General features: G+C 41.6%; 1 protein-coding gene across 12 annotated transcripts in view; it reads left to right on the forward strand.

The window, feature by feature from the left end:
- The window catches only part of CAMK2B (calcium/calmodulin dependent protein kinase II beta), a 3372251-nt gene that overhangs the window by 2020236 nt on the left and 1326116 nt on the right, over positions 1 to 25899 (forward strand). For 9 of the 12 annotated variants that reach the window (XM_044084245.1, XM_044084244.1, XM_044084249.1 and 6 more), the window contains one exon: positions 20355 to 20395. In XM_044084245.1, coding sequence (XP_043940180.1) covers positions 20355 to 20395 — 41 coding nt within the window. The remainder of the gene's footprint in view (positions 1 to 20354; positions 20396 to 25899) is intronic. The other 3 variants (XM_044084246.1, XM_044084248.1, XM_044084254.1) reach the window with 1 other exon arrangement.

Genomic DNA, 25899 nt, shown 5'->3' on the forward strand with positions numbered 1-25899 from the left:
TTGTAATGTCTAGTTTCCGAGAGGTTCACCTGTGGCTTCAGGGGGTGGTGGCTGCCTTTACTGTATGTTTCAGGAGTGTGCCAGTGACATATATCTATGGCATGGCTACCCACCATCAGATTTATTATCTAATAGTGTTGTTTAGAACTCTGCTTCAGGGTTAGACTTCCTTTGGGAAGTCTATTCTTAAAGCATTATGCCCTGAAATCCTCTTCTGTATTTGGTCTCCTTCCACTTATTTTTGATTTCAGAAATGCTACTTAGAATTAATGTAAGTGATTACCTCCTGCTGAGTGGACCCTCAGAATAGGTTAAATGTACAGGTACTCATTGTATCATTTGAAGTCCTCCCATTCACTGCTGCAGTATTCTTAACATTTGGGATTCCCTGCCATGAAAGCATGTCATCCGGCCAGTATAGCAAAGACTTCATGTTGCTGAATGTCAAATGCTCCTTGCATACTGTAGGGCATAAAGGTGACGTTCAGGCTTACCATAAACAGAGCTTCTTTGCCGCCAGTCTGAATGCATCATTTCACTGTCAGTCTGTTTACCTGCATCTGTTTTGCCAGGTGAATGCATTTTCATTCTCCAGTAATTACCTATGTCTGTTTGCAGTGCAGATAAGTACCCTGTTTGTTTTTTTGTTTTGTTTTCTCTTGCCTTTTTGTGCTCCTTGGGGTTATTGTCATCCAGTAAGGGTAAATGCCAATGTGGGTGACAGATTCCCCATAAAGACCACCATGATAAGTGTCTTTTTTGTCTAGAAGCATCTCATGACCATACGTCTTGTTCTTTTTGCCAGGTGTTCATTCTGAAAACCCTTCGCAGTAGACTTTCTTCCCTTTCCTTGTATCTTGAGAACCAGTGTCTTAACCATCTTGCTACAGGTACAGTGGATGGAGTCTCCTGCTCTGAGGCTCAGTCTTTAGGGGGGGGGGAGAAGAAGGTGAAAAAGATACAACTGGAATCTTTTACTGTTCAGCCTCTGCAGGTGTTTCTCCTGAGGTTATTACAACACTGGAGGCTTGCCCAGCTGTGTTGTGGATTCCTCTACCATGAGTGTGTTGGAGGCTGGTGAAATTCCGACTGGCAGCATGTCCGACAAGCGTTTGCAAGGCGTCCATCTTGGACGTTCATGGGAAACAATAGTTGATATTTTCTGAGGGGCCTAGGGGAGTTCCTCAGATTTTAGTTGGGGAAGAAGTTCCTACTGTGGTTCTCGACTACCGTCTTGGGTCTGAGTCTTCTAAATTTTTCAGATTTGATATTCTCTTAAAAAAGAAACACTTAAACATGTGTCTTCTGCTCTTAGGGATTCTCAGAGTGAATGGCAGGCTTTCACTCAGGGGCTATTTTCTGCTTTAATGTCTTTAAAGCCTTCTCAAGGGGTTTCAGTTTATGCTCATCTTTGGTCCTCTACTCCCCGTAAAAGACCTAGAGAACAGGATTCTTCTGAGACTGAGTCTGGTTTTGATGACAAATCCCCGACTTCTTCTACTCATAGGTGAGAGGAGGAGGAATCTGTTAGTCCTGATGCTCCTTTCGAGGAAATTTCCTTTGGGGATACGCTGTCCAGGATGATGGATTTTTTAAGTAGGATTGTGCTCCTGTCCCTTATGAGTGGTACAGCTGGAGTCTCCTAAACCTACGGCTATTCATTCTGATTTGGCTGCTTTGCTGGATGTTTCTTCCAATCCCTCTCATGCTCCTGATTCATTAACTCCTGCTTCCAGGTAGCCTGATACATTTTATATGGTGCCTGAGGCTTGTTTCTTTTTGTATAAATGTCTGCTGCTGACCCTTCTGTGGTCTGTATGGCCTCTGATAAGCCATCTAAATTGCTTCCTTCACCCAAGTTATTGCCTTCTGACAAAGACAGCAGAACTATGGAGTGGCTGGGTAAGAAGTCTTACACTTCTGCTATCCTAGGTTTTCGGGCTATTAATTATCAGACCCATATGTATAAGTATGTGTTGGCTCTTCTTTCTCAGGCCTGTCAACTTATTTCTGATTTTCCTGAGTATGAGGGTAAAACATCTGTTCTTTCCTTGCAAGGGACTTCCCCTCAAGTCATTCATCATTCTATTAAATGTAGTTATGATGTGGCAGATGCCTCTTCTAGGACTGCTGTTGTTGCTTCAGTCATGAGGCGGTATTCTTGGCTTAGGCTCCAGCTTCTATCTGATGATATTAAAGCTAAAGTGATGGATGCTCCCCTAGATTCTAAACTTTTGTTTGGGGAAGCTGCTGCTGGTTTAAGTCCCTTCAGGATAAGGGTAAGGTTTATAGGAGCTTAAACATGTTTTTGTTTCTCCTGTGCCTAAATTTCAGAGAAACTATCCCACTAAGCCTGCATTTGTTCATAGACATTCCCACCATTCTACTAAAGGTAGAAAGAGTAGCAAATGAGCTCTTCCTGCTAAGGCTACTTAGTTTTTTGGGTTTCTGAAGCCTTCCTTTCCAGACAAACCAGGTGCTTTATGACTATCCGTCTCTTCCCAGACACGTTCCCCTCTCTCTTTGCCTTTCTTTTTCTCTTCCTGCTTGACTTCAGATCACTCAAGGTTCTTGGGTTCTGTCGATCATTCGTCAAGGGTACTTCATGGTGTGGACATCCCACCATTCTTTTATGGGTATTCCTCAACCTCCTCAGAAACAGCTTCCCTTTTTCCCCAGAGTTTCGTCAAACTCTCTTGACTCAGGGTACTATTCAAGAGGTGCATGTGTCCCAAAGAGGGAAAGGGTTGTACTCCAGACTCTTTCTAGTGCCAAGAAAAGAGTGCACTTGGAGACCTAGTCTAGACCTATCTCATCTAAACACTTTTTTTAAAGTGCCTTCCTTTCGGATGTTGTCTCGTCAGATGTTGTTTCCTTTCCTGCTCCCTCAGAGCTCTATGGTGTCTCTGGACTTCTAGGATGCATATCTCCATATTCCAGCTCATCCTCTTTTCAGGAGGTTTTTATGTTTCTCTGTTTCTTCCTGGCATTTTCAGTTCTCTGCTTTGTCCTTTAGCCTTTCTACTGTCCTAATGGTGTTCACCAAATGCCTTGCTTCTGTTATTGCTTTTTGCAGACCTCAAGGGATCCAGATATTTCCTTACTTAGACTATCTGTTGATTCAGGCGTCCTCTCCAGAGACACTCTTCAAAATCTTCATTTTGCCGTTTCCCTTCTTTAGAGTCTGGGGTTCACAATAAATTTCAAAAAGTCTTCTCTGACTCCTTCTCAGGATCATGTTTTTCTGGGTTGCAGGATTCAGTTGGTGCCTATGATTGCATCCCCCCCCCCCTCCCCAAAGGCCGTAACTCTCATTTCTTTCTTTCTCACACTCCTTCCTCTGGCTTCCATTACCACCATGGAATTTCTGAGAGCTTAGGGTTTCATGGCATCCACCATTGTGATGCTCCCTCAGGTCAAACTTCACATGAGAACGTTTCAGTAGCTTCTGAAGTCAGAGTGGCTTCAACATGCACATCCTTTAGACTTTGTAGTTCCTCTTCTTCCTTGTCTTAGATGGGAACTTCACTGGTGGATTCAGCAGTTGTCTCTGAACCATACCTTTTCATCCTCCTCTTACCTCTCAAGCATTGTTTCCAGATGCTTCAGATGTGGGTTGGGGGTGACTTTTGGCTCCCTAAAGGTACAGGGGGTGTGATTGCCTCACCAGTGGAGGGAGCACATCAGTGTCAAAGAGAAGAGAACTCTTCTGCTGGCCCTTCAGGCCTTTCATCTTCTTTCCTCTTCAGGGCCTGTCAATGCCTTCACAGACAATACCACAGTGATGTAGTATGTCAAGAAACAGGGAGGAATGAGTTCCTACCTCCTTTGCCATTTTGCACTTCTGGTATGGGATCTTGCTGTCAAGTATTAAGTGACTGTTCAGGCAGTTTATATCCCTCCCAGTCAAACATTATGGAAAACATTCTGAGCAGGACCTTAACTCAGTCTCATGAATGAATGCTTCACAGGGATGGACATTATTCACCAGTGGGGTACTCCTCAAGTGGATCTTTTTGCCTCCCCTCTGAACAGACACATTCCTCTGTTATGTGCTAGAGTCCCAGGTCGTCTGTTATGGAAGGTGGATGCCCTCTCAGTTTCTTGGAAGGGATGTTTCTTTAGGCATTTCCTATCCTTCCTCTCATTCTGAAAGTCCTGCTCAAAATTCAGCGGGATGCTCCCAAAATCTTATTGGTGATTCCCTTTTGGGCACGACAGCACTGGTTCCCTCTACTTCTGCATCTAACCGGGGGGCAGTCATTATAAGTTACCTCACAGGGTGGATCTGATCACACAAGATAAGGGATCTCTCATCCTTCCCCACCTGTCCATGCTTCAACTGACATTGTGGGTGATAGGATTTTGATTCCTCATAGACACCTTTTTTCTGAGGACGTGCTGCAAGTACTGCAGGAGGCCAGGAAGCCTACTACTAGGAAATCCTACTTATCCACATGGAAGAGGTTTTCTATTTGGTGTCTTTCTATTTGGTGTCTGTCTCGTAACCTGAACACACTTATTGTGGATGTTCCTTTGGTTCTCTCTTATTTGTGTGAGTTGCTCAATGCTGGTGTGCCCTGTTCATCCATTAAGGCCCACTTATCAGCCGTCTCTGCTTGTCTTCCTTTACCTCCTCCTTTGGCTTCTAGATGTGAGTTAAACAATTTCTCAAAGGCATCCTTAATATTAGACCCCCCCCCAGGAAACCTGTTCCACCTCGCTGGGATCTTAATTTTGTTTTGGAGAAGTTGACTCAGGCTCTTTTTGAGCCTGCTTTTTCAGCTTCCTTGTAATATTGTTCTTGGAAGACTGTTCTATTGTTAGCTTTACTTCTGCCAGACAGGTGCCTGAGTTGCAGGCACTTATGGCTTGTCATCCTTTCTCTGATTTTTCATGACAGGTTGTCCTTACACACTAATCCCTCTTTTATGTCTAAGGTGGTTTATGAGCTTTCCCTTAATCAGTTTATTAATCTGCCTACTTTATTCCCGTCTCCGCAGACTGACAGTGAGCGGGTGCTGCATGCTTTGGATGTGCATAGGCAACTCAGAATTTATTTGGATCAGACTAAGGCTGTTCGAAAATCTGATCAGTTGTTTGCTTCTTTTCATCCTAGAACTTTGGGTCTAGCTGTATCCAAGCAATCCATTTCTTCTTGAATTTCTAAGGCTATTTCCCTTTGTTACAACTTTCATGGCAAGAGCCTTCCTTCTTCAGTCAAGACTCATTCTACTAGAGCAGTGGCTTCTTCTGGTGCTTTTTTCAAGGGCTTAGATACTAATTCAATTATTGATGCAGCTATCTGGTCTTCTGTGAATACCTTTACTAAGCACTACAAGTTGGATGGTATCTCCAGAACTAGGACTGGTTTTGCTAGTGCTGTTCTCTGTGGTTTCTTAGGGGACTGTTCTTCCCCCTCCCAAATTTCCTCTTGACATTTGGCACTCTTACAACTGTTAAGAATACTGCAACAGTGAATGTAAGGACATATAGTACATTTGTGTAAAATCTTACCATAACGGTAGATGTCCTTGCCTTCACTGCTGCAGTATTCACTTCCTCCCTCCCTCCCTCCATCCCCCTAGTCCTTTGCCTTCCTGGATATACAGGTTACTTCTTGGGTTCCTTAGATTTGTGTTCCTACTGGGGCAACCATTTCTGTTTATGGTAAGCCTGAACAGCACCTTTATGCCCTATGGTACACAAGGAGTGTTTGAGTGACATTCAGGCGTACCTTTAAATGCAACAGGAAGCCTTTGGTATACTTGCCAGATGATGGGCTTCCACGACAGGGAATCCCGAATGTTAAGAATACTGCAGCAGTGAAGGCAAGGACATCTACCATTATGGTAAGATTTTACACAGCTGTACTTTTTTGGAACATGGTCCCTGCACTGGATACTTCCTTCTTTTCCTTTGTTCAGGATGTCTCAGTTGCTGCTTTCATGGCAGTAGAATATTCTATAACTTTTAAGCCTACAGTTTTATAACTTTATCGGTTATTTACTTAGTTTTACTAGTCCTTTTTGAGCAGAAGGTAAGTAGTGGAAACTATGAAGATGCACATGCATCCTAAGCATAGAGGGAAGTTGTGTTAAGTTAAATGAAGTGTATGTGTCCCAAACAAAGGCTCATCAGAATTTTAATAAAAGCTGCTTCAGAGGGCACAGAAGAAAATAGCCAAGTGTTCTCCCCTCTGCAGAGGGCCAATTTGAAGAGTAGCTGTCACATTTTAGAAAATGGAAACTTGCAGACTGTGTATGCCTTTCCAGTTTGCCATTATTATTAATTTTTAGCCTGTTTAATTTGTGAATAGTTTAGTATTTCGCAATGAAGTTTTTCAATTGGACAACTTAAATGTGATATGAGGTAACATCACCATTATATTGTTGCATGCACCAGCTAATATTCCTTGTACACTGGCATGATACAAATGTCACTTCTTAGGAAGAAAAGTTTGACTATTGGTAAATTAAAGTCAGACAATGCCTGGTAGCCTTAAGTAGAAGCCTATTTGTTTCACTGTTTGAGTGATCTGTTTTGAGGGTCAGTTGTTAAGTGAAATATGTTACAGGGCTGAAATATTTCTGATACGCATTTTAATGGAAAACTGTGTGAGCTAGAATGATAAATATCTGACAGATCATTTTGAGGCAGGAATTTTTTTCTTTCATGTGCAGTTCTGACCTATTTGGTAGCTGCTGTAAGGCATCCATGTCTTTTTCCAGGAGATATACGAATCTGAAACCCGACATTTGAATTAAGTTTTGAATTATCTTGCCCCTGGGTTACAGAAGAAGAAGGTCCTTTGGAGCATTTCACATAACTGTTAACCTTATTTTTATTCTTTATCTCCTCTAATAATGTTTACAAGTAACCGTTTTATACTGCTAAAAGTAGTCACCTTGTAGGAAGATCACATATGAATGTGCATCTGTTAGTGCAGTATGAACCTCGCTCTTTCCTCTGTGGTTTAATAGGCGACTGTTTTCAAATAACTGAGAGATGAGTGAAACAGGCCTGTCTAGACAGTGTGACTTTATTACCCACATAGGTATAGTAACTTTATTTTAGGCATTAAGAACGAGAGCCTAATTAGAATCTAAAACTTGGGTTTGAAAGGCTAGCATTAGGGAAGAATTCCTCCATCAGCATAAAACTGAAAACCATTGTATTAGCTATCATTCTGAAGTATGTGGTTTAATCAGCCAGAGGAAGGCTAACTTCTGAGAATTAATTCTAGTGTGAGAAAGCGAGATGTATGTATGTATGCACATAATTAGTGCTCTTATGTGAGTTACTTTCAATTTTTCATCTGTAATTGTGGAATGCTATACAGTTCATTTTGCTTTATATATCCATATGAGCAAGTAGTATTTGAATTCTTGCTTCCAGCAAGTAAATTGCAAAGATGTAGCTCTAGATGAAAACATACTTGGATTTCAGGATAGCTGTAGATTGAATGCATTTACATGGGTGTTTGTACTGGAGAATATACTGGAGAATTGTTGTTTTTTAAGTGAGATTTACATGCAGCTCTTGGAACTATGGTACATGTTAACAACTAGCAAACAGAGTGGTGCTGACCTGTGGTACTTAAGTTGCATCTTTTTTCTCCTTCTCAACACAGAACTGATTTATCTTGACTGTATTCTAAAACAATACTCCTGAAGAGTTTGCATGCAAGGAAGTTTGTTTTGGCTGCAGGATTCAATGCTATCATTATGATTTAGGGGCTCTAATAAGGGTTTAAATATTAAACTTTGTATGCTAGTTATTCTTTGATTTCTGAAGCTAAAACACAAAAAAAATTAAGCTTCCTTCATAATGTGCACCGTAACCTGAAAACCTCTCCTATTCCGCAAACTAACGAGTAGATTCTTTTTTCATTTTGTGCTGCAAGAAAATTTGATGTTATGTAGTCCAATCTCGCCTACATTCTTACCTGTGGGTTCGGAGCCGAACCTTGGCTCCGACTCGGCCATACTCTAGCTCAAAGTCTTTCAATTGGCTGGGCTAAGAGGTATCCCGTGCTGCACTGCTCCCTTTCCCCAGATCTCATTTGCCGGTCATAAAGCTCAGACGTGGTCTCGCTCTTGTCTGTGGCTAAGTATAACTTTTTGTCTTCTTGACTAAAATTTTGATCCAGAAGCTATTTTCATAGCTAGGTGTGTGTGTTGTTGTTTTGTGGAAGCATTTTTTGTGTGGCCTTTGTGGCATTTGTCTACTATTTATCTGGTATCCCGTCAGCTATCTCCCAACAGGCTAGGCCCGTTTTAGTTAGAGGACCTAGTCCTCCCTTGGTTATCTGTTTTTCCCTTCTGTGCTCATTTTTGTTTAGGTACCTATCCCCTCTGGGCGAGGGCCGTTTAAGTTAGAGGACCTAGTCCTTTCCCTTGTTTTTCCTGAGAGGACCGTTTGAGTTAGAGGTCCTTGTGTAGTGTCTGTGGTTTATTAGTTTAGTGCCCGCACTTGTTTCTGGTGTCTGTTTTACTGTTGTGTTGTGTTCGTATCCTGCCGACCATGTCTAAGGATACAAAAGAACATAAGCATTCGGGCTTTAAGAAATGTAGTAAATGTGGGTACAAAATGTCGATTACAGATGGGGCACTCTGTGTGTTTTTATTGTTTGGGGGCTATACACCTTCAGGAGTCTTGTGCGTTCTGTCACACATTCAGCCCTTGTGTTCTTCAAGAAAGGAAGAACAAACTAATTTTGAAGGGACTACTGAAACCCTCTTTCGAGGAAGAGTTGGAGAGGTCTTCTAGTGCTAAGTCCTTTCCCTCTAAAAGAGACAAAACATCCAAAGCAAAAAAAGATCTCTGGCTCCGTCTGTCTTATCGGAGCCCCTGGAAAAAGTTACTAAGTCTACTGTGGCATCCTCAGCTCCACTGTCTTCGGTGCTGAAGGAAGCTTGTCAACCGACAGAACTTACATTGGCTCCCAGCCCCTCGGAGCCGGTGTCGGAGATACTAGTTCAGAGCCAGTCTCCAGTTTTTAGACTGGTTTCTCCTCCTCGCAGGTCTCCTTCAGAGAGGAGGTCTAGATCTCCTACCTTATCCTCTAGGTCCTCCAGGACACACTCTGATGTGGATGTGGATAGAGTGGTACAAAGACTGTTTCAATCACCGGTGCTGGCTAAATTGCTTTCGGCTCCAGCCCAGTTGGCTCCGGAGCCCGTCACCCATCCATCGTCAATACCTCCTCCTCCATGCAAATCTCAGCCTTTGGAGCCAGAGTGGTCGGCGCCGTCTGATGCTTCTAGGTTGGCTCTGATAGCCCATCCTGGCTTATCAGCTCCGATCTCTGCTCTGACCCCGTCGGCTCCGTCCACGGGGTCCAGGACTCATGATTCCTCGGTCGGACCCAAGGGGGAGGTCTTGGGATGTTCTTTGGCTCCTAGCCTCCCTGTCGGTGCTTCGGCTTGGGTGAGTCTGGCCCTTGCTTCGGACCTTGCCCCTTTTGCTCTGAGGTCTTCCATGGTTGGTCGATCCTCGGAGCCGGGGGGACCAGCTTTCGAGGTCATGCAGAGCGTGCTGGCTAGGTCCTCAGCTGTATCATACAGCACTGACACACTCTACCCCCTCCAGCTCTAGTATCAGTCTCTGATCGCCCTTTATCTTTGGACAGCGGAGACCCAAGGCCTCAGAATACCTCCATGAGTGGTCCCCAAATTTCTGAGGGCCCCCCAGAGGTTTTGCTTGAGGAGTCACCCAGAAAAAAAACGTGCAAGAGGAAGCACATCAACTCCCAGGAAGTCTCTCATGTCGGACACCGACCTCAAGGAATCAGAGGGGTCCCCATGTCTTCCTCTGAGGATATCTCTTTCTTTGATATCCTAAAGATCTTGAAACAGAGAGGCGACTGGCCCTCTAAACCCCCTCTGAGGAGGAGTCGGTGTTCCTGAAGGCCTTTGGGGCTCAGCCCTCCACCTCCTGGGTCTCACCACCCTTCGACGAACTCCTGGATCTAGTTTGTTGGAGGGTGTGGGAAACACCTGACACTGTGGAACCAGTCCCCAGGAGACCCAACAAATTTCTGTCCACCCCCTCTGGCAAAGAGTTTCTCACAAAGGGCATTCCAGTAGATGCCATGGTGGTAGCAGCGGCCACCAAGAAGGAACTGGCTGAGACTTCATCTACCGTCCATCCCCCTAATAAGGAGTCCAGGACCATGGACCGGTATGGGAAGCATATGTTTTCTTCAGTGGCCTTTACACTGTGGTCACTGAATTACTTGTCACATTTTACATGGCTCCAAAGAGATCTCCTGAAAGAGCTGGGAGATGCTCTGCAGGGTAACGTTTCTGATGCAGTGGCTCAGAAAGTCAACGCTCAGATGTCTACCGTAAATTCTATTGCTAACTCCTCCATGAGGCTGATCTCTTACACAGCCAAAGGAGCGAGTAGGGCAGCGAGTTCCAGAGTTTCTCTCAGAAGGCACTCCTGGATGTGCCTCTGTAATTTCACAGAGGCCTTCAAGTCTACATTCATCAACACCCCATTTGATGGTTCCTCATTGTTCGTAACCAAGGTGAAAGACACTCTCACTCGGTGCGAGCAAGAGGGAAAAACTCTGTCTGCTGTGGGAGTCCTTTATTCCATGCCTTCTAGACCTTATCCCAAGGTCCAGAAGAGTGGGAAAGTGTTCAAGAAATCGCAGAGGTTTTTTCATGGCGCACAAAGTGATTCCCCCTCCAGAGGCAGGGGAGGGGGTAGTAACTGAGGTAGATGCCGCCCTAGAGGCAGAGGAGTCCCACATAACCAGGGAGACCGTGATTCCTTTTGTGGTTCTCCCTACCAGTGCTCCTGATGGGAGGCCCGACTGTGCGTTTCTGGAGCCAGTCGGGGGTCGCATTTCACTATACCCAGAAGCCTGGCAAGACGGTACCCAGGACCAGTGGGTATTAAAAGTAATTTCCGGAGGATATCACATTCCCTTCTCTTCTCCCCCCCACTGATCAAAAGAATCCCAGATGTTCCACCCAATCAAAGGGATTACGCAGCTTCAGAGGTTATAAAGCTGCTAGAAAAAGGAGCCATCCAGAATGTCCCCTCAGACCAGATCGGATTAGGGACTTATTCTATTTGGTGCTGAAAAGAACAGGGGGCCTGAGGCCCATCTTGGATCTTAGCCGCTTGAACCTCCACGTGAAGAAGTCCAAGTTCCAAATGGTCATGTTGCAATCTATTCTCCCTTTGTTGGGAAAAGGTGTGGATGTGCTCCATCGACCTCAAAGATGCTTACTACCACATAAAGATGGACAGGGCATCCAGAAGTCATCTACACTTCCGGCTGGGAGCCAGTCATTTTCAATTTCGTGCCCTTTGGTCTCACCACAGCCCCCAGGGTGTTCACCAAATGTATGGTAGTGGTGACTCCTCACTTGAGACGTCAGGGATTCCAAGTGTTTCTGTACCTGGACAACTGGCTCCTTTCTGCCACCACCAGGCATCTACTACTACAGACCAGAGACACCACTATCAAGCTGTGTCAACAATTGGGTATCACTCTAAATTGGGAAAAGTCTGCCTTGTTGCCCTCGCAGCATGTCACCTTTATAGGCGCAGAGTTAGACACCATGCTCATGAGGGCGTTTTTACCACAAGAAAGGATTCAAGTTTTGCAACAACAAGTATACGTGTTGCTCCCAAAAAAAAAAGTGAAGGCAAAAACGGTTCTCAAATTGTTAGGGACTATGGCTGCAACAATTAAGCTGGTTCCTGTTGCGAGGCTTCGCATGAGGCTCCTTCAGTGGCTGCTCTTCACCCAGTGGTCTCTACAGCATCTTCCGCTTTCTCATTTCATAATGATCACAGACAGGTGCAAGCAAGATCTACGCTGGTGGCTTCACTGCAGCAACCTCAATGCGGGAAAGCCCTTCGTCCCATCCCCTCCTGTTGCCACAGTGACCACAGATGCCTCCCAGGTGGGGGGGGGGGATTATCTCGGGAGGACGGTTCAAGGCACGTGGCAGGAACATGAGATACATCTGCATATCAATATCTTGGTGATGAGAGCAGTGCTACTAGCATTGCAAGCACTTCAGAGCTTTCTTCCTCTCGGGACAATTGCGATCCACTCAGACAATATGTCAGTGGTACGGTATCTGAACAAACAGGAAGGAACCAAGTTGTATCCCCTTTGCAGAGAGGCCATTCGAGTGTGGAAGTGGGCAGTGTCTTCCCAACATTTTCTTGTAGCAAAGCACTTTCTGGGGAAGTCCAGCGTGATCGCTGACAGGTTGAGCAGAGCTATTCTGATGCCTCACGAGTGGTCCCTAAACAGTCAAGTTGCGGAGCAGATTTTCTGCAGATGGGGTCAGCCTTGCTGCGATCTATTTGCCAGTCCCCTCAATATCAAGTGCAGCAGCTACTTTGCCCTTATCCCCCCCTCAGGGGGAGACACCCAGGAACGCTCTGGTTCATGATTGGCCCTTCGGTCTACTTTATGCCTTCCCTCCTGTACCTCTGTTGATAAAGGTTATTCAGAAAGCGCAGTCCTTGGGAAGCAAAATAATTCTGATTACTCCACACTGGCCTCGTCAAATTTGGTTCCCCTTTCTCCATCCCCATCTCATGGATGTCCCCTGGATTCTGGACCCACAGATGATCTGGCTCATATGTCAGGGCAGTTCCATCCTTCTCTTCAGACCCTCCGGTTGACAGCCTGGCTACTCCACTTCCATCACTAGTCAGGCTTCATCATTTTCCTCCGGAAGTGATTCATATTCTGTCTTCTTCCCATAAGCCTTCAACTAAAAAGATTTATTCCAGTAAATGAAAAAGATTCTCCATCTGGGCTCAGGCAAGACAAATTGATCCTTATACAGCTCCAATTTCTTCAGTTCTGGAATGTCTCTCCATGCTTTTCAATCAGGGGTCAGCAGCCGCGACCATTAAAGTACAGTTGGCCGCTATTTCCACTTTTCACGTCGCTAATGAGCCCAGTCTAATGGCGCATAGACTTTGTAAGGCATTCTTGAAAGGCACTATGCTGCTTTGCCCTCCAGTCTTCGACCTGGTCATGCCTTGGGCCCTAACTTTTGTGTTGCAATGTATCACCTCTTCCCCCTTTGAGCCTGCAGCTACTTGTGAACTAAAATTTTTGACTTGGAAAACTATCTTTTTGGTAGCCATCACTTCAGCTAGACTTGTCTCTGAGCTCCAAGCTTTGTCTATCAGACCGCCTTACTTGATTTTTCACAGGGACAAGGTTTCCCTCAGACCAAACCCTTCCTTTATGCCAAAAGTGGCTTTGGTTAGTAATCTCAACCAATCCATTGAACTGCCCGTATTTTTTCCAAAGTTCTCTAATAGGGCAGAATTTAAATTTCACCAACTGGATGTTCACAGGCAGTTGCGTTTTTATCTGCATAGAACAAAGGATCTTAGAAAATCGGATCAGCTATTTGTCTCATTTTCAGAAAATAAGATTGGGTCTCCTGTTTCCAAAGTGACCTTGTCTAGATGGATCACTAGTTGTATTTCCTTCATTTATGCCTCAGGTGGTAAGGATTTACCATTTAGAGTGAAGGCTCATTCTACCCGATCTATGTCTACCTCTACAGCATTTCAGGCCAGGATGTCCATGGATGATATTTGTGCTGCGGCTACATGGGCATCTCCTCACACCTTCATTACTCACTACAAATTGGATTTGGTATCCAGAGGCAGATCTTCCTTTGGTTCCACAATGCTCATGAGTATTTTCCATTGAGCCTCCCAGGGTTCAGGTGCTGGGGACGCTGTCCCACGGGTAAGAATGTAGGCGAGATTGGACTACAATGACATCAAGAAGTTATGTACTTACCATAACGTTTGATGTATGTAGTCCATCTTGCCTCACATTCTTACTTACCTTCCCGCCTTCCCCCATCCTGGAGGACCTAAAGGGCAGTTCTGGTTTCAGTACTCCTTTTATTATTGGAATGTTTTTCTTTCTCTATGTGTTATATGTATGGAGGTAGAGTGATTGAGTGATTGAGTTTGCAGCAAACAAGATCTGGGGAAAGGGAGCAGTGCAGCATCGGATACCTCTTAGCCCAGCCAATTGAAAGACTTTGAGCTAGAGTATGGCCGAGTCGGAGCCGAGGTTCAGCTCCGAACCCACGGGTAAGAATGTGAGGCTAGATGGACTACATACATCGAACGTTATGGTGAGTACATAACTTCTTGTTAACATCCCTACCTCACAGCTCCTGGGTCCTAGATTCTGACCTAGTCTGTTACTGGCCTCCTGTGTTGAGTTTGTATGATCTCCCTGTATCTCCATATTTTTTCTCCTTTTCAAGTACTCTGGTTTCCTTCCTCCTTCGAATAATATGCTTTATTGGCTACTGCAGAGTAGTATGTAACCTTGCCCATGTGGCCTGAGTCTTGATTATAAAGGGTCCCTGGTGACAGTTCACCTACCGCCTTAACAAATGAATAAATTGGTGTAAAACGTAAGTGTATAGGGATACAACATTGCAGTGGGATTAGAGCATCTTGTTTGTACTGGGTATGAGGTCAACACATTGTGTTTTTTTTCCCCTGGTGTCACAGATGCTCATAGCAACTCTTGACGGGTAGTGTCTGCCAGTATTTATGATTATCGCCTGAATCATCACATTAATAATTCAAAAATAAATAATACCTCTTCAGTAAAATAGTTTTAATCATATTTATTGTTGAGAAAAACTGTAATATTTCTTTACTACAGTAGATTTTAAAATAAAAAAATGAATTGAGCACTTGTAAAAAAACACAAGAGGCCAGGTACCCAAAACGACAAAGAAACCAATGCAGCACACAAAGGTACCAAGTAGAGGTAGTCAAACCCAAAGCAAGAAACACAATCTGAAGTGGAAGCACCAGCAGTTTAGTACATAAATGCAAATATTCACAAGGCGTTTTCGTCCACAAGACTTCTTCAGATGTAACAAAGAAAAGAAAAAAAAACTAGCTGTAGCATCCTAAATTATAAGCAGTCCCATTTTATTTCGGGAACACTTCTCTGTTTACATAATGCAGTACACACTTTATGCATACTTTTTTACATTTCTGCTAAATACATTTTTCAGGTCCCTTGAACATACTTTCTTTATATATACTCATAAATACCTTTGTACTTAAACATTTTATGCATACTTATAAACTACCTAAACTACCTCCAACTCACAACTGCTCATAGACTCATATTTCACCCTTCTAAATGTCCATCTCTAGCTAATATCCTTCCCCCTTACACCCCTAATAGAACTCTCAGATCTGAACATCAAAACTTGATAGCTATCCATAAGCCCAAACGTCCTGCTGGCCAACTCCTCCTCTCTTTCTTACTAGGTAAAAAATGGAATTCTCTCCCCTCCACTCTAAGAACTATACCAAACTCAGAAAACTTCAAAACCCAGCTTTTCAAACACCTGTCCACTAAATGGAAATGTACTTGCCTTCACTCTACCTAAATCCACCCAACTACTTGCCCATAAAATGTTTTTGTTTCTTCTCTCCCAGGTTCCTATGCTCTCTAAATCTCCCACAGCTTGTTTTTCTATGACTGTATCTAAGCTCTCTTCAATTCCTAGAGCTACCTACCCTTCATCACAACTGTGTAAATATTGTAAATAGTTTCATACTTTAAATGTGTACTTGTAAAGGTTTTATATTTCTAATTTAAAGGTGTGTATGTAAAGTGTTTTCCCCCACATATTATGCAATGAGTGCTCACATAAATGAACCTGTATAACCCTTAAGATCATCTACAATGATGTTTGTTTGACTATTGTGCAACACTGTATGTACATTTGTTGCAAATTGTTCAAGATAATGTATCTTTACATTTCTGTATTACTATATCTGTACTGTGTTATGCATTTGAAGCTTTTCTCCCCAGGCCTCCACTGAAAATGGGTCTCTTGGGCCCAGTGGACATCCCCGGTAATCAAACTGGAAATAAATAAATATAAATATATATATATATATATATATATATATATATATATATATTATATGTTATGTTGAGCTAGGGCTCATTTATCTTTTATTTAACAATGAGATTTTAAGCTGTCACCACAATACTTACGTGTTTTACATTTTTTCAGGCTTCTTTCATTTTACTTTTTTAATCTACTTTTAAACTTTTATTCATTTAATTTTACCTAATGTTGTACACATAAGTATACATGTTTTTTTAAATGTCGATTCTCAGTTAGAGCGTCTTCTGTGTGGCGACATGCGTGAGTGGGCATTCCTTCGTTGAAGGTTGTGCTTTAAGCCCGGCAAGCCAGCACGTAAAAATCTACTGCCAATCATTAGCGGACCGGAGTTCTGCTGTAGCGACCCCTAACCGGAAAAAGCTGAAAGACACAACAACATTAGAACAGATTTGTTAGTTGTGAATTTGCTCATTTGTTTATTTGCATGTCTATTGACATGCTTGCAAAGAGACCTGTAAAGGTTACAGAAAGTGGAGTGTTTTCATAAATCTGGGTGCTTCCAGTTGTCACTTTATCATACTATTAAACAATTAAAGTGGCTTGTGGGGGATATAAAGGATGCTACAGCTATTTTTTTCTTTTCTTTGTTACATCTGAAGAAGTCTTGTGGACGAAAACGGCTTGTGAATATTTGCGTTTATCTACTAAATAAACTGCTGGTGCTTCCACTTCGGATTGTGTTTTGTGCTTTGGGTTTGACTACCTCTACTTGGTACCTTTGTGTGCTGCATTGGTTTCTTAATTGAGCATTCATTACCAAATGTCCTGCCTTAGGGGAAGGTCACTTTTTTTTCCATTAGCTGTACACCATTTAGTGAAGGCTTGAGGGCAGTTCTTTCAGCTTCATGCACGCTGATTAGCTGTAGCTGCTGGATGTGATACTAGGACAAATGCCTTCACAATTGCATAAATATACATATGGTGTGATGCACATGAGATTTCATTGCATAGACTGCCTCATCTAGTAGTTCATCCTCTTCCAAGTTGCATTTCCTCTTGCATAATTAAAGTAATCATCTCTCTGGCTGCTGGATGATATCCTACCCCCACATCTGTGAAAATAAGCTTGGAAGGCAGCTGAGGATCAGTGAAGGAGGCAAAGACAGTAAAAAAAATACAAAATTTTGTGGGGGGCGTACTTCTGTAGGAAGGAAAGTGCCAGCAGAAATGCAGGATTTGATGCATGCTTTTTCATGAGAAGATGATGATTGCCCATCTTAAGATCACTTTGCCTCATAAGAGAATGAACTGTAGGCTCACTTGTGGTGAGTAGCCATGGAGTATGTTTGGAGATGCAACATGAAAACAATAGTCTGTATGACATATACCCCAGCTGACAGTATTAAGTAAAACTGTGTAACATGCAAAGAATAGTTGGTCTATACATTAGGATGCTTGCTGCTTAGAGGTGCAGTTACTTTTTACCATTTATTCCCATTGTATAAGTACATATTTTTGTACCACCATCATCCTATACCAGAAACCACAGCCAGGGGAAATTGTTTAATTGTATCTACTGTGCAATGGAAAGATAACACCAGTGAATGAATAAATAACAATATGAAGTCCTAACAAAGAAAACAATTTGTAAAAAGCTCACCATTTCAGATTTGTAATTGGAATAGTATTTAGTTTAACAACACTAAGGCAGTTAATGGGTTCTGGAACAACTGCATATTATTTCCAATCTCAAGATATGTTGTTGTGCCCATGGTCCCAGTATCATTTGTTTGTAGCTGGTATTCATTTGAGAAAATTCAAGAGGTATAATACTGTTGATTGGCTTGTAATAATAAATCTAAGACCTAACATCATTAGACAAATGTGAATGGGATGTCTCTAATTAAAGGTGGTTTCACAGATCTTGCAGTTAACACGAGACTGAGCATCCTGAAGTAACTGCCTCCCAGATCATGGATTAGGGTTCATTCACTTCTTCCCTGTGGTCTGGAGATTTGCATGTTCTACCTATGTCTACAGGAGTTTCATATGAGTGCTCAGGTTGAATCCCACCTCCCAAAACATGGAAATTGAATGACTACACTAAATTTCTTAGATTTATGTTGTATTTTTATCCTTGTGGCTTTTGTCATGGCTGAAAATGGCCCAAGAAAGACCAGCTAATTTCCACAGCTAATAAAATTAGATTACTATTAATGGACCTGGAAAAGAGCTAGTAAGCATTTATGCGTTCCTTTAAAGTAATAGTTTGTGTTGTTAACATGGAGTTGAATTGAAGTCAGATGGCTGTTTTTGGATCCTTGTTCCTATCTCAGTACTGCAAAGAATCCTTCTCTAGATACATTAACCCTCTTGAAAGATACCATATTTGTCTCAATCAGTGTCATTTTCAGCTTTTTTTCTTTCCTTCCAAATGTTCTGTCTTCGTGACCCTGCTGAACGTTAAATTATTGGAAGGTAAGCAAGACTTACATTTAGGTTTTTTGTTATGTAGTCAAAAGCATGAGTAGTGAAACGTTGAAGCCCACACTTCCTTATATCACCTTGAAATAGTTTTTTTTTTCAGTCATTGCAATTTCAGACATGTTAGCTTGTTTAAGTAGATAATGTCTCTGGTTGCTGCCTGCACTGGTCATGCATCTTTGAATTTATCCTAGTTTAAAATAGCTTATCATAACTCTTAAACCTCCTTTTTCCAAAATTTGGGACACTAACTTTCATAATGTGGAACAAATGGGCAAAAAATCAAAACAGTTACTAACCACTTTAACTAGGAAACTCACAAATTGGTTAAAAAGTATTAATTCATACTTGAAAAAAAGGTTCTCTTGGTAAACTAATATAATTCAGTATTGTTCACCATGGATATCTGTTAAAAAATCTTGGCAATTAATTTATGTCAGACCGTTTCAGTGTGGAACAGTGTAGAATGTGAAATTTTTAAGACTAAATGAGGAACAGTTGAGATGTATACAGCTTGTACTTTCTGTATACTGTAAATACTTCATTATGGTTTATAGACTTTAATCTAGTTGCCTTGTATGCACCAGGTTTTAAAGAGACAGGTCTAGATACACTGCTTGCGTATTCTGGCAAAACACTGCTATTGTTTCTTACATTTGATCAGGTTCTGAAATTAGTCATTATAAGGGCAGAGAGAATGCTCCCAACAAAATGTAAATTATTTAGTTTAAATTATACAGTAGAGAGCCCTGCCCTCTCAAGACTCACAACACACACAAGTTCAGTGGTCCTTTTGTTGTTGTTGTGATTATGAGATTTGGTATGGATAGCCACTGTATTGTTGCATATGTTTTATTTGGTTGGGATGTTGCTGGCTCTTTGGATTGAAAGGGCTATTTAGGCTTCACATTTTTATATGCCTCCTCTGTAGATGCATGGCAATTCTCTGCATGCTCCCTGCTGTTTCCTTAGATGAAAGAGTTGGGTGTACTGCCAGATGGTTATTGTTTTCTCAGATGTAAACAGTTTAATGTCCTGCTTGAAAGTGTGTATTTGAAATTGGTTGCATGGTTGGAGGAATCAAACAAAGTAAAACGAATTTTTGTAAGATGCAAAACAGTGATGAGCAGTCAGTGCACTGCTAATGATTACTGGGTTCTGTTTTCATACATCCCATAAGATCAAGGGTATTTAACTGAGTACTTATGTCATTCAGTCCTTCAGTTATATCATGTTGTGTATCTCACTAGCAAAAAAACAGCCAGCCTCAATCTTTCTGTTTATGAAACAAAAATGAATGCTGTTGGGGATCAGTATGGCAGCTGTGTAGCCAGTATTCTCCATATTTTCAATAACTGCCACAAGGCAGATTTATTGTGTTACTCCTTTTCTAGCATGAAATTCTACCTTTATTTGCTACAACTTCTTTGCTCTTGGCATACTTTCAATCTGTGAGGTCCTTTGGAACCTTTTCTTAGTTTTAACCTTGTCTGTGGCACTGAGCCTTACATATGGTACTATGATGACTCCAGGTCTGCATTCTGATTGGAGTGGTTGTTATACTGTATTTGTCAGACTACATACTCTGTGTTTGGTTTTGTAAGTGAGAGTTCTTGCACAGAATGGTTGTTTTATATAATGTTAGTGTAAAAGTGAAGGCCTTAACAGGAGCAGATGCATCAGTTCACAACAGGATGGTCCTTCTAACAGTGCTTATTCCTGTTCCATCCAGTAAAGCTTTCTGTAAAAGTCCAAAAACTGTGATTTTTGCTTTTCTACTGAGCATAGAGCAAACTGGTTTCTGCTAATGATGTGCTCATCTTATTAGAAGTTGTTTTAATCAACTTAATATTTGGGAATTTATTGACTTTTGAGATGGGCAAAGATGTTAAAATCCATTTCATGTGGATCAGTGGTTTCAACTGAAGTCTCTTTTTCCCCCTGTAGCAGCTAAAAGCTTACTGAACAAGAAGACAGATGGAGTAAAGGTATGTTGAACATTTCCTTCTTCTCTGATGCAGTTTTTTTTAAATTTGTTTACTTAAAACATTTTGATTTTTTGCTGCTGCTGTAGCTTAAAATTGCAGACAATGTGACAGTGATATGTTAATTAGCAGTATTCCCATGTCCTTGATAAGATTACGCCAGTAGTAAGTGACAGTGATATGTTAATTAGCAGTATTCCCATTTCCTTGCTAAGATTGCGCCAGGAGTGCAGGTCATGATAGAACCAGTCAAGATATGGTTCCCACCATACACTGCAAGTCTTTGGGCCTCCTCATCTCATTAACCTTCATTAATCAGGAACATCCAAATGCAGAGAATGTGATCTTTATAAGATTTGCTGTTTACAAGGGAGGGGTTACTGTGTGCACATGCCTTCTTCCTTACACAGTACCTCTAAATGGAAATCTATAAATATTTGACATTACATGGTATGTATTCTAACTTGATATAAGTGAAATTAAAATTGCTTTGACTTTATACAGGACAGAAATTCTTTATCATACTAAAATGTAACCCTCATACCTTGCATATTCTGTTCTTAATGTCTTGTTGCATTTTTGTACCAAGTTTAGTTTAAACATTACACGTCTCCTTTTACTGTGAAATGATCTGCAGCCACTGGGGAGGATAGGAAGGGCAACCTCCAGAAAAAAAAATAGAAATTTGAGGTGAAGTGGTGCATTTTGCTGATTTTTTTTAACTAGGTAGCTAGAATTGACTTATTCATCAAGCTACATGTTATTATCCTGTTAACAATCTCCCATTCATACACTAACATATTGGAAACATTGAACTATTGTGGTAGTTGGCATGAAAAATAGAAATTTTCCTTCAGTTTAGTTTATGTAGACATCTTCTAATTCCTGTTTCTCGCAGTTGTAAACAGTGATTAGAGTAGGAAATACTAACTTGGCTTTCATGTTGTCCTAGATGGAACAAAATACGAAATAGGTTTGTGTACATTTGATCTCTGGTTATGCAAACAAACATGTCTTTATAAAAATCAGCTTGAGTCTTGCATACATTAGAATTCTGTACTTTGATATTTCATCATACAGCAGTTCTTTTCTATCATAACTTAAAAAATAAAGCAATCAAAAGTTTTTGTGCCTTAATTGGAAGACTTTTGACTTGTGTCATGTTTTACTACAGAAGTTCTTAACTTTTGATTTCAGCTACATTTATAGTGTGACAGACTAAAAGGCTAGGAACCTAATGCTCACAGTTATAAAAATAAATTGGTAATTGGATGCACAGGCTGGTTTTCCCCAACAGTGCCAAATATCCAAACTGAGCCATTGCATACACTTAACAAGTTGGCAGCTATACAGAAAATCATGTATAAGATAGGAAAAGAGGTATGTATAGCCATTCAGAATTGTCTGCATAGGCAGATACAACCAACACTGGGTAACCCTAGAGGCATGTAAAATTATATAAGTTTGATAACAGATGCATGGGGAGTTTGCTCCCATCCATCCCATGCCATGTAATGGTCACTGCATCTAGTAATAATAAGCCCCGGGGAGAAAATGTCCACAAAATTAGATGCAGTATAGTTTTAAGTATACATAGCAAAAAAGAAAAAAATTACAGTTTTTCAGTGGATCTATGATATAAACTAAAACAATGAGTAAAAAGGTCACATAGAAAAAGAAATTGGTTAAAAACACAAAAAGAAAAATCTAGCTAAGATAGATTTAACACTGTGTGATACTTTAAACCTCTTGTATCAGAGGCAACATGGGATAATTGCAAATTACCATTTAAGGATATCAGGGGTTTCAGCTAAATGGTAACTGAATGTCCATGCCTTTCTTCTATTTTTACTTTTAAGTCTAATTATAGACAACTTAAGGCCAATAAAGCCAAACTCCTCTAGCTGTGCCAGCATAATATAAGAATAATATTTGACTTTTGAAAACATAGGGTTTCGTACCCAACTGATTTCCATAAACATTAGGGTGTCTACAAAATATCCCAACTTACAAACTAAAACATTGAGTAAAACGGTCACACACAAAAACCAATTGGTTAAAAACATAAACAGAAAAATCTAGCAAAGCTAGATTTAACACCGTGTGATACCTTAAACCTCTTGTATCAGAGGCAACATTGGGATATATGCAAATTAGCCTTTAAGGAAATCGGGTGTTTCAGCTGAATGGCAATTCTGAATGTCCATGACTTTTTTTTACTTTTAAGTCTAGTTATGGACAACTTCAGGCCAATAACGCCAAACCCCTCTAGCTGTGTCAGCACAGCATAAGAGGAATGTTTGACTTCTGGAAACACAGGGTTTCATACCCAACTGATATCCAAAAAAATTAGGGTGTCTACAAAATATCCCAACTAACAAACTAAAACAATGAGTAAAAAAGTCACACACAAAAAAGCCATTGGTTAAAAACACGAAAAGAAAAATCTAGCAAAGTTAGACTCAACACTGTGTGATACCTTAAACATTTTGTTTGGATTTATTGGCCTGAAGTTGTCCATAACTAGACTCAAAAGTAAAAGAAAAAGTCATCGACATTCAGAATTGCCATTTAGCTGAAACACCTGATATCCTTAAAGCGTAGTTTGCATATATCCATAGGTTCATAGGTAGGTACTAGGCTATCGGCCCAAGAGCCTACTTAAGACTAGCCAGCAAGGTTCCATAGCTTAAGCCACCCAAGAAAGTTATTTTCCTGTGCCACTGTCCAGCAGAGACACAGAAGTGATTGATCCCCGGGGTGTATTTCCTATTTCCCATCCACTCATCAAGATTTTTATTGAAGAGTGCTAATGAAGAACTTTGTTTGACATAGATGGGTAGCTTGTTCCAGAGTATAGGAAGTCTCTGGGACAGGACTCTATCCCTCCAGCTTGTCCTGTTTATTGTGGTGACAAGGTTTAGGTCCCTAGAGCGCGTAGCTCAGAGGGGTTGGGATTTCTTTAGGTGTAGCATGTCCAACAGCTCTGCGTTTGACATAGCTTTATATGTTAGGCAGAGATCACCTCAGAGTAGGCGATATGCTACGGAGTAAAGCTGGAGTTTTTTGAGGCGGTCAGTGTAGGGCATTTGTTTGAGGCCAGTAATCCTCTTTGTGAGGTACTTCTCTGGCCTTTCCAGCTGCTGCAGATGTCTTGTGAGGTACATTCCAAAAGGGGCATTGTACTCTGTAATGGGTCTAATAAGTGACGAGTAGAGGGGAACAATGACCTCTTTTTTCCTGGATGAGAACCTCTTTATGATGAGGTGTGCCACGTAGAAGAACACCCTGACTACTGTGGCGATGTGACTATCAAAGGAGAGACTACTGTCCACCTGGGTCCCAAGGTCTCTTATTACAGAAACAGATGCTTGGTGCCAGAGCCATGGGCTCAAGCTCAATGCCAAGAAATGTATTGTTATCCCCTTTGGGAAAAAACATGTATCCATGAATTACCATATATGTGGCAGTACACTAAACACAGAAAGTGTGATAAGAGACTTAGGGACACAGGTGGACAGTGGTCTCACCTTCGATAACCACATCGCCACAACAGTCAGGAAATCCTTCTATGTGGCACACCTCATCACGAAGGGCTTTTCATCCAGAAAAAAGGAGGTCATTGTCCCACTGTACTCATCCCTCATTAGACCCATTATAGAATACAATGCCCCATTTGGTATGTACCTCTCAAGACATCTGCAACAACTGGAAAGGCCTCTGAAATACCTCACTAAAAGAATCACAGGCCTAAAGCAGATGCCCTACGCTGACCGCCTTAACAACTCCAGCTATACTCTGTCGCATATCGTCTACTCAGAGGCGATCTCTGCTTAACATACAAGGCCATGTCAAACCCAGAGCTGTTGGACATGCTACACTTAATGAAATCCCAATCCCTCAGAGCTACACGCTCCAGGGATCTAAACCTTGTCATCACAATAAACAAAACATGCTGGAGGGATAGGTTCTTGACCCAGAGACTCCCCAGACTCTGGAATAGGTTGCCCATACATGTCAAGCAGAGTGCCTCTTTGGACCTCTTCAAGAGGAACCTTGACGATTGGATGGGAGAAAGGAAATTCACCCCAGGGATCACGTCAGTCGCCCTGCTAGACAGGGGTCCAGGAAAGTAAATAATGTGAGAAGAAATAGCCAGGGAATTGTTATGGCAAGGCTTGTATAGGCCCTAGGGCTGATAGCCTAGTACCAACCTATGAACCTAAACCTATGAACACATTCGATGTTAAGTAGATTGCTGCCTATGTGGTAGTTCATGGGTACAGAATTTTTAGCAAAGGGGATGACACTGCACTTTTTGGCATTGAGCTTGAGGCCAGGGCTCTGACACCAGACATCTGTCTCAATGAGGCCCTTCTGTAGGATGTCCACATCATTTGGGGACTTGACTATGGCTCCTAGTTTGCAGTCATCTGTGAACTTCGTTAGCCAGAGGCCTTCTGTGTTAGCCTGTACTTCAGAGAAGTAGATACCAAACAGGAGAGGTCCCAGGACAGAACCCTGTGGTCAAGGGCGCCCGCAGGCAGGTGCAAGGGGGTGCACTTGCACCCCCCTGGAATCGGCTGGCCGAGAAATTAGTTTAAATAAAAAAAGTTTTTTTTTAAAGGGCATTCCTCTTTAAGAATGCCCTTTGCATCCCGTCCAGTCGCACAGACGTAACAGGTGTTTGCGACCTGTTTTCATCTTCTGTGTCTATGCGCGACTGATGGTTTACGTCCTTTCCTTTCGCGCCTACTGGAAATTTAAATTCAAGAGGACATTTGGACTGCACAGATGAATGTAGAAGTGAAAGGTAGGTGTGTGCGTTTACGTGTTTAAGAGATGTGTGTGTGTAAGAAATAGATAGGTAGGACTCGGAGTCTGTGGATGTAAGAAGTAGGTAGAAGTGTGTATGTAAGAAATAGGTAGGTAAAGGCAGGTTTGTGAATGTGTGTTTTGAGTGTGTAGAGTATCTATGCTTAGTCATTGATTAGTATATTGTGAATATTTTTCTATCCGGAACAGGAAATTCAATATGTCTGTAAGCATTTTAATTCTGACTCTGTGAGGGTGGTTTAGTGTGCATTATGCCAATTATGTGATTCATTTTATATTGGCAAAAATTTGTGGAAACCTAAGGAAAGGATATATGAACATTTTAATGATGTAGTGAAGGGTAGAACCTCCAATGCATTGTTAAGACATGTAGCCTTGAATCCAGGGCACAGTTTTAAGTTTGTGGTTCTTGATTATGTGGAAAGGGATACCAGGGGATTTTTTTTTATTTATGAACATCTAAGTAGGAAAGAGCTGATTTGGATTTTGAGGCTTAATGCTTTGAAAATCCAAAGATCTCAATGATTCTTGTTCTATTTACCCCATATTGAAATTAAGAAATCTTGAAGGATGATTCAGTTGGTCACCTATTTTCATTTAGATCATGGCATTAGGGTTTTACTTTTCAGTGTTGTATTTTTTAAAGTTTTTTAATCTTTTTATGCATATAA

This window comes from Protopterus annectens, chromosome 9.part0 (assembly GCF_019279795.1).
Source record: "Protopterus annectens isolate FY-2018-M chromosome 9.part0, PAN1.0, whole genome shotgun sequence".
NCBI classification, from domain to species: domain Eukaryota; kingdom Metazoa; phylum Chordata; order Ceratodontiformes; family Protopteridae; genus Protopterus; species Protopterus annectens.